General features: G+C 41.2%; 1 protein-coding gene across 1 annotated transcript in view; it reads left to right on the top strand.

Annotated features, from left to right (window-relative positions):
- LOC307012006 (interleukin-17 receptor C) overlaps positions 1 to 10,000 on the top strand; it is a 19,967-nt gene that overhangs the window by 3,158 nt on the left and 6,809 nt on the right. Inside the window, exons 3-10 of the mRNA XM_079638164.1 lie at positions 600 to 627; positions 713 to 841; positions 916 to 1,112; positions 4,003 to 4,117; positions 4,227 to 4,262; positions 4,610 to 4,749; positions 4,834 to 4,896; positions 5,175 to 5,226. Of these exons, the coding sequence (XP_079494290.1) occupies positions 600 to 627; positions 713 to 841; positions 916 to 1,112; positions 4,003 to 4,117; positions 4,227 to 4,262; positions 4,610 to 4,749; positions 4,834 to 4,896; positions 5,175 to 5,226 (760 nt within the window). The remainder of the gene's footprint in view (positions 1 to 599; positions 628 to 712; positions 842 to 915; positions 1,113 to 4,002; positions 4,118 to 4,226; positions 4,263 to 4,609; positions 4,750 to 4,833; positions 4,897 to 5,174; positions 5,227 to 10,000) is intronic.

Below are 10,000 nucleotides of genomic sequence, written 5' to 3' on the forward strand. Positions count from 1 at the left end.
CTCCTCGCGGTTAAAAACGAGCGCATTGGAAACGGATGGGGACGTATTTCCTCTAGTGGAAGCGTTTGGTACTGCAGCCGAACACAGTCTGAAAGCTAACTTTTCACTTCAGCAATAATCCGCCAAGTGTCGTCTTTGAAAAGAGATCAAACTTCAGTCTGTTGCTTTAAGATTTACAGCAGTTTAAGGTGGAAATTGGTCATTTTCAGGTCTATGCTCAAAAAGGGAATAAATGGATTATAAATACAGTGTAAATATAATTTAGTGCCATAAAATCCCCTAAAAATACAAAATATGAAATAAAAACATTATCAAACTAAAATATAGTACATTCATTTCATTGAAATAAAAAACAAATTGGTAATTTTTGACCGACACGCGAAAAGCAGAGGGTTAAATAATAAAAATGAAATAATTTTGTATTATATGGATTTCTTTGTGTTATTTTCTCTTAATTTCTTGCTTTTCCTTTTTGGGTTAAAACTATAACCTGTGCATGTTTGTTTTTTGGAGAGAATCGTTGTATGTTATGAATATTACTTGATATCTCTTATAGTGTTAATGTGATTGGATGTTTGATACTTGTTTTGTCTCTGTAGGGTATCATTCACTGTGAAGTCAAGTCAGGTAAGAAAACTTTGAGTAAAGTGTGTGAGAGATATTCCCAGCTGAACGGTGCAGTGTCTTCATCTGTGTAACGGTCTGGTGTCAGGCGGCCCGACGTGCATCAGTGATGACGAGCGTGTCCATGTGACCCGTCTGGACGCCCTCATCGTGGCGTGCCAGAAGCAGGAGAGCTGGAGCCTGTGCCTGAGGATCCTGGTGAACGTGTCAGTCGGAGGTACGGCTCTCGTCTCTGGGGTTTGTGGGCGCTGCGTCTCCGGGCGTCTGACAGGAGTGTGTCTTGACTCTCAGACGCAGGTGGAGCTGTGACAGGCGATGGCAGTGCGGAGGAAGAGGAGGAGGATGGAGGCATTAATGGAGAAGATCTCGAGAACACGACGACCGATGCCACTGTCCGCTTGTGTTACACGTTTCCTTCACAGCGGCTCTCCAGAATCATCCACTTCACAGTCCGCAACTCAGCTTTAGAGGACAGGACTACACTAAAGGTCATCTATCTATCTATCTATCTATCTATCTATCTATCTATCTATCTATCTATCTATCTATCTATCTATCTATCTATCTATCCATCCATATATCCATCCATCCATCCATCCACCCATCCATCCATCCTTGCATCCTTCCTTCCTTCCTTCCATCCATCCATCCATCCATCCATCCATCCATCCATCCATCCATCCATCCATCCATCCATCCATCCATCCATCCATATATCCATCCATATATCCATATATCCATCCATCCATCCATATATCCATATATCCATCCATTCATGCATCCATCCATCCATCCATGCATCCATCCATGCATCCATCCATACATCCATCCACCCACCCATCCATCCTTCCATCCATCAATCCATCCATCCATCCATCCATCCATCCATCCATCCATCCATCCATCCATCCATCCATCCATCCATCCATCCATCCATCCATCCATCCATATATCCATCCATCCAAAACCAAAAACATTTTCAATATAATCAGAGGGATTTTTAAAAGTTGTTCTGATCAAAAAGTTTGAATCAAAACTCATCCATGGCTCCCAGCATGAATAAATTGTAGGCTAAATTGTCTTTTTAGTAGTTTGTTTTGTGATGTTCAGAGTTGATCTATCTGAATATGCTGTTTGTCACCATTGTTGAGATTCATACGCTGATTCTTGATGTATGTGTGTGTCTCTAAAAATGATGTGCAGAGTCTCATGCTGTAACATCACAGGGCTGCTGTAATCAATAATGTAAAACCAACACATCAGACATCCATATAATCAGAGTTTGGGCTTAGAATGACATCAGTTCATCAGGTCACCACATGTTTATTGTTACTATCAAAACATAATCAACACCTGAACACATTTTCTCTGTGCTTTCTTTGCCATTACATATGTGGTTTATAAACACACAGTTGAAGTTATAAAGTGAGTCCAGAGCCCAACTAAAGCAAATACTGATCATCGTAATGGCGACTTTTCCCTTCAGTGATTCTGCTTGTAAACATCAGGTGTCTTCTAGGGCTGTGCGATATGACGATATATATCGGATGGACGATATAAAAAGTCTATCGATTCATATTATGCTCTATCGTTCATATCGTGGTGTCGCAAAAAACATTGTTTAAGGCAAAACTTTTTCATCATTTGGAGGACTGCAATCTTACACGCCGCCATGAGAATGCAGGCAGAAACGTGAATAACATCGCGAGTGAAGGGTGATAGAACCGGGTGTTTCCGAGCAGGACCAGTCAGGACAAACCGAGGAGCTCGTTCCTAAATGAGGGGCTAGCTACCTCTGTAGCATGAACATGATTTGGTTAAATTTCTATATGTTTGGTTGACTATTATATTTTGATAATGAACATGCTACTATGTCAAGTTAGCAATGCAAGAACGTGTGTGCGTGCCGTGAAGCGTCGGCGCGATCACAGGAACAGGAATCCGTTACTCCGTAATTTATGGTCATACGGATAGAAGCAAGAAATGATTCAAAACTGTAAACCCGTAAAATACAGAAAACAAGCTCGATTCCCTTTTCTAACATCTCGGTTTCCTTTTTGTGAACTTTGGACCCTGTCGCATGATCCGAAGCTCAGCAAAATGCTTCCTTTCGTTTTTTTAATCTGTAATTATTTAAGGCAAATAGCCTATATTTCGCATATCGGCCTATATATTAGTTTTATATATTTAGCTTTATTCTGTTTTCTTCGTTCACAGAAGCGCTTTAAGTGCGTGATGTGACGTTGTGTGGATCCATGTTCTACACTATCCTGCAATTTTCGCTGGTTTCAAAAAACAAAAAGTTGCATATTACCTGCTATTCATTTTCACTGAAATGTAGGCCTATTTTTTTGACAGTTGGTGACATACAGTATATAAAACTAACGCCAGCGCATTTCCATTGCGACTTATCAATGATGACTGACAGCTGAGCATCCAGCATTTCACTCACGTTGGATAGGCTATGCGCGTCAATATCACATTTGCTCAGTCTGTACTATTTGAATTCATGATTGGTTGACTGGCAAATTAAAATAGTTAACAGAACGATAAAATAACGTTGTTAACCGGTTAATGGCCATTTCAAATCTGTTCAGAACGATTAAATTTGATTTGGTTTCCGTTTCTGGTTATGCTCCTGTCAAAATTTCGTTTGTTTGTTTTCGTTCATTGAACAGCTTCGGAGCCCTGATTGCTGCTACATTTTAAACATCTTCCATTGAATTTTTACATTTGGTATTTTATATAGTAATATTTTATGTTGGGCCTGTAATCATTTGTTTTTGAAAAGTGTTTTATATTTCGTTCATATTTTATATTTCTACATTCTTAATCAAACATTCGCCCATTTTTTTTTGAGAATATAAAAAAAAATATATATATATATATATAAAAAAACATTTTTGAGGATATACTTAATATATACTCAATATATATATCAACTTTTCTTTTATTTGATATATGCTAAAAGTATTTTCCATGTAGTAATTATATATATAAATTATTAATTGATTGAATTTTCAGAAAAGGTACTATATCGTGATGTATATCGTTATCGGGATATGAGATTACTTATATCGTGATATGAGATTTTGGTCATATCGCCCAGCCCTAGTGTCTTCAATCATCTCCCAATTAATCCCTTAATTATCTCATTAACTTGAACACTGCTTCGGTGTTACATTTAACACCCTTGAGTGTGGAATCAAATAAACTCTGAGGTGTGTGTGTGTGTGTGTGTGTGTGTGTGTGTGTGTGTGTGTGTGTGTGTGTGTGTGTGTGTGTGTGTGTGTGTGTGTGTGTGTGTGTGTGTGTGTGTGTGTGTGTGTGTGTGTGTGTGTGTGTGTGTGTGTGTGTGTGTGTGTGTGTGTGTTGTAGGTGTGGATGTCTTTACTGGTGGAGATACCGGAGGCAAAGCTCGGCAGTGTTGTCGTAGTCCATTCTTCATACACAAACTCCACTAAACATGTCATTATTCCTTCAAAAGAGAAAGGTAAATCACTCACACTTGTGCCTCTTTCACTCATCATAAGTATCTGAGACAAATAAATGACTGATTAACATTAATTGATGGATGGCACCAACACATTTTTCTCTTTCAGCGTGTCTCGAGGGTTTAGATGCCATCTTCTGTAAAGGTAAGTTAACCGTTATCCAGTTTACACGTTTAGTTTAGTTTACTGGTAAAGTGTGAAAGCGTAGAAAGCAGCAGATCACGTGTATCTTGACGAAGAGTTTAGACTGAAGAATAGTTCACAACACACTGCCCTAGTGATTGCAATCAAAGTACTCTGAAATCAAATTATAATGGGAGCTAAAATACGTAACCAGTGAATCCAGTGATCCATTATGGAAAAGTTGACCCAAAAAGGGACAATTCGTTCATGCAGGGCAGGGGCAGGGGCAGGTGTCACTAATTCTGTGTCATACATCTGTGGTCCATCTGTGACTTCTTCTCATTGGCTGCTTTGGTTTCCACTTCCAGCACCCAGGCTACACAGAAGAACTGATCATGTGACAGGAGCAATAAAACTGTATGTGGCTGATGCAGATAAATGGAGATCCCAAGAGTTTAACGCATGCCAGAGATGGGACAGGAACGGACCCTGTCTAAAGGTGGAATGGGTACGTCACACCGATCAATAATATATTTAATTGGTTCACTGAATTAGTTTTAACTTCTCTTTCTGTATCTTCCTTAATGTAAAGCATAACACCAGCCATGAGTTTGAGATTTCACAGGGATCTGTCGCCCCCTGTCTGTGCTTTGAGGTAATGGCAACACATGTTTATTTCTCTTATTGAATTATTGAACAAATAAATAGAAAAGCATCATATATGAAAGTCATGCATACAAGCTTACAGAATAAAGAGGTTATATTAGTAACACTGTCTGGAGATCAAAAGTTATAAGCCAATGCTGTGATGTTCACATATGAACTTGTGAAAACTGTCTAGCAAGAAAGTAAATATAAGTAAAGTGTGAAGCTAGTTTTATTATTCTTGTTGTAGTTTTCCTTGACGCTTATTCTCTTTCTACCTTTGCATAGATTTGGGGGAACTTTCTCAGAACAGAGTATTGTCCATTTTTGAATGAAACAGGTATGGCATTCACTTCCTACTTTGAACACTGACACATCATGTTTTTAAAGGAAAATGGCTTTCCCACTGAATTCTTGCATACGGAAACAACACAAGTCGACACCACTATAACTAAAAGTTTGTTAAGAAGTATTTCCTACTAAAGCAAGGCGGTATTTGACTCTAGTGAGAATATCCATAGCAGACTGGTGGCGATGGCCTTGGACGGCATCATGCCCAGTGCATTATGGGTGTTGAAGTTTTCCTATTTGGCAAAAGCTTTTTCTCTGTTTTGCTCTATTCAGGTCGATTTTTAAAAGGTTTTCGCCTTTGTACTGCATAGGCAACCAAGTTTTATTGAAAGCCCATTGTGCCAGTGGTGAAGTACTAACGTTTTGAGATAACTTTGAATGAACGCTCTATAACGTTACTGGAAGAGTGTTTGTTTATAACTTTAAGAGAACCTTGCCAGAACGTTCCCTGTCAGCTGGCTCAGTACATAACATTAGCCGCGTTTCCATTACCCTTCAAATGGCTCAAATTAAAATTGCGAATTGAAAATATGCCCAATGGAAAAACTCCCTTATATCGCAAAAAAGTTTTTACGCTCACATGACGTGTTTTTTCAGGCAATCCGAAAAAGGCATATTCTGCAAAACTGCAATGGAAACCGTTTTTTCACATTTACAGGTCACGTGACGTACGTTACAGTCGATCAGTCTTTAAAGATGACTTTGTGGGCCCTATTGTAACGCTCTGAAACGCAAGTATCAAACGCGGAACGCAAGTAACTCTGTGGGCGGATCCCGGGCGCTGTTGCTATTATACCGGCGGGATAAACGACTCTTGTGCCCGACGCAAATCTAAAATGTGTTGGTCTGAAGTCGCTTCATTATTCATAGGTGTGGTTTGGGCGTAATGTGAAATAAACCAATCAGAGCGTCCTCTCACATTCCCTTTAAGAGCCGGCGCGCTTGTTCCACGGCGGATCGCTATTATAACGGCGGATTGCTATTATAACGGCGGATCGCTATTATAACGGCGGATTGCTATTATAACGGCGGATTGCTATTATAACGGCGGATCGCTATTATAACGGCGAATCGCTATTATAACGGCGGATCGCTATTTTAACGGCGGATCGCTATTATAACGGCGGATTGCTATTATAACGGCGGATCGCTATTATAACGGCGGATCGCTATTATAACGGCGGATCGCTATTATAACGGCGGATCGCTATTATAACGGCGGATCGCTATTATAACGGCGGATCGCTATTATAACGGCGGATCGCTATTATAACGGCGGATCGCTATTATAACGGCGGATCGCTATTATAACGGCGGATCGCTATTATAACGGCGGATTGCTATTATAACGGCGGATTGCTATTATAACGGCGGATTGCTATTATAACGGCGGATCGCTATTATAACGGCGGATTGCTATTATAACGGCGGATTGCTATTATAACGGCGGATCGCTATTATAACGGCGGATTGCTATTATAACGGCGGATCGCTATTATAACGGCGGATCGCTATTATAACGGCGGATTGCTATTATAACGGCGGATTGCTATTATAACGGCGGATTGCTATTATAACGGCGGATCGCTATTATAACGGCGGATTGCTATTATAGCGGCGGATTGCTATTATAACGGCGGATCGCTATTATAACGGCGGATTGCTATTATAACGGCGGATTGCTATTATAACGGCGGATCGCTATTATAACGGCGGATCGCTATTATAACGGCGGATTGCTATTATAACGGCGGATCGCTATTATAACGGCGGATTGCTATTATAGCGGCGGATTGCTATTATAACGGCGGATCGCTATTATACAGCGGATCGCTATTATAACGGCGGATTGCTATTATAACGGCGGATCGCTATTATAACGGCGGATCGCTATTATAACGGCGGATTGCTATTATAACGGCGGATCGCTATTATAACGGCGGATCGCTATTATAACGGCGGATTGCTATTATAACGGTGGATTGCTATTATAACGGTGGATTGCTATTATAACGGCGGATCGCTATTATAACGGCGGATTGCTATTATAACGGCGGATCGCTATTATAACGGCGGATCGCTATTATAACGGCGGATTGCTATTATAACGGCGGATCGCTATTATAACGGCGGATTGCTATTATAATGGTGGATTGCTATTATAACGGCGGATCGCTATTATAACGGCGGATTGCTATTATAACGGCGGATTGCTATTATAACGGTGGATTGCTATTATAACGGCGGATCGCTATTATAACGGCGGATTGCTATTATAATGGTGGATTGCTATTATAACGGCGGATCGCTATTATAACGGTGGATTGCTATTATAACGGCGGATCGCTATTATAACGGCGGATCGCTATTATAACGGCGGATTGCTATTATAACGGCGGATCGCTATTATAACGGCGGATTGCTATTATAACGGCGGATTGCTATTATAACGGCGGATTGCTATTATAACGGCGGATCGCTATTATAACGGCGGATTGCTATTATAACGGCGGATCGCTATTATAACGGCGGATTGCTATTATAACGGTGGATCGCTATTATAACGGCGGATCGCTATTATAACGGCGGATTGCTATTATAACGGCGGATCGCTATTATAACGGCGGATTGCTATTATAACGGCGGATCGCTATTATAACGGTGGATCGCTATTATAACGGCGGATCGCTATTATACAGCGGATCGCTATTATAACGGCGGATTGCTATTATAACGGCGGATTGCTATTATAACGGCGGATTGCTATTATAACGGCGGATCGCTATTATAACGGCGGATCGCTATTATAACGGTGGATTGCTATTATAACGGCGGATTGCTATTATAACGGCGGATCGCTATTATAACGGCGGATTGCTATTATAACGGCGGATTGCTATTATAACGGCGGATTGCTATTATAATGGTGGATTGCTATTATAACGGTGGATTGCTATTATAACGGCGGATTGCTATTATAACGGTGGATTGCTATTATAACGGCGGATCGCTATTATAACGGCGGATTGCTATTATAATGGTGGATTGCTATTATAACGGCGGATCGCTATTATAACGGTGGATTGCTATTATAACGGCGGATCGCTATTATAACGGCGGATCGCTATTATAACGGCGGATTGCTATTATAACGGCGGATCGCTATTATAACGGCGGATTGCTATTATAACGGCGGATTGCTATTATAACGGCGGATTGCTATTATAACGGCGGATCGCTATTATAACGGCGGATTGCTATTATAACGGCGGATCGCTATTATAACGGCGGATTGCTATTATAACGGTGGATCGCTATTATAACGGCGGATCGCTATTATAACGGCGGATTGCTATTATAACGGCGGATCGCTATTATAACGGCGGATTGCTATTATAACGGCGGATCGCTATTATAACGGTGGATCGCTATTATAACGGCGGATCGCTATTATACAGCGGATCGCTATTATAACGGCGGATTGCTATTATAACGGCGGATTGCTATTATAACGGCGGATTGCTATTATAACGGCGGATTGCTATTATAACGGCGGATCGCTATTATAACGGCGGATTGCTATTATAACGGCGGATTGCTATTATAACGGTGGATTGCTATTATAACGGTGGATTGCTATTATAACGGTGGATTGCTATTATAACGGCGGATTGCTATTATAACGGCGGATCGCTATTATAACGGTGGATTGCTATTATAACGGCGGATTGCTATTATAACGGCGGATTGCTATTATAACGGCGGATTGCTATTATAACGGCGGATCGCTATTATAACGGCGGATCGCTATTATAACGGCGGATCGCTATTATAACGGCGGATCGCTATTATAACGGCGGATTGCTATTATAACGGCGGATCGCTATTATAACGGCGGATCGCTATTATAACGGCGGATTGCTATTATAACGGCGGATCGCTATTATAACGGCGGATTGCTATTATAACGGCGGATCGCTATTATAACGGCGGATCGCTATTATAACGGCGGATTGCTATTATAACGGCGGATCGCTATTATAACGGCGGATTGCTATTATAACGGCGGATCGCTATTATAACGGCGGATCGCTATTATAACGGCGGATCGCTATTATAACGGTGGATTGCTATTAGAACGGCGGATTGCTATTATAACGGTGGATTGCTATTATAACGGCGGATTGCTATTATAACGGCGGATTGCTATTATAACGGCGGATTGCTATTATAACGGCGGATCGCTATTATAACGGCGGATTGCTATTATAACGGCGGATTGCTATTATAACGGCGGATTGCTATTATAACGGCGGATTGCTATTATAACGGCGGATCGCTATTATAACGGCGGATTGCTATTATAACGGCGGATCGCTATTATAACGGCGGATTGCTATTATAACGGCGGATCGCTATTATAACGGTGGATTGCTATTATAACGGCGGATTGCTATTATAACGGCGGATCGCTATTATAACGGCGGATCGCTATTATAACGGCGGATCGCTATTATAACGGCGGATTGCTATTATAACGGCGGATTGCTATTATAACAGTGGATTGCTATTATAACGGCGGATTGCTATTATAACAGTGGATTGCTATTATAACGGCGGATTGCTATTATAACGCCGGATCGCTATTATAACGGCGGATTGCTATTATAACGGCGGATCGCTATTATAACGGCGGGTTTGCCAGCGCACGCCAGGAGCGGTTCACAGCCGAGGAGACCGACGTTCTCGTCAGGGCCGTAAAA

The sequence above is a fragment of the Phoxinus phoxinus genome (genome assembly GCF_949152265.1).
Source record: "Phoxinus phoxinus genome assembly, chromosome: 15".
Lineage (NCBI taxonomy): Eukaryota > Metazoa > Chordata > Actinopteri > Cypriniformes > Leuciscidae > Phoxinus > Phoxinus phoxinus.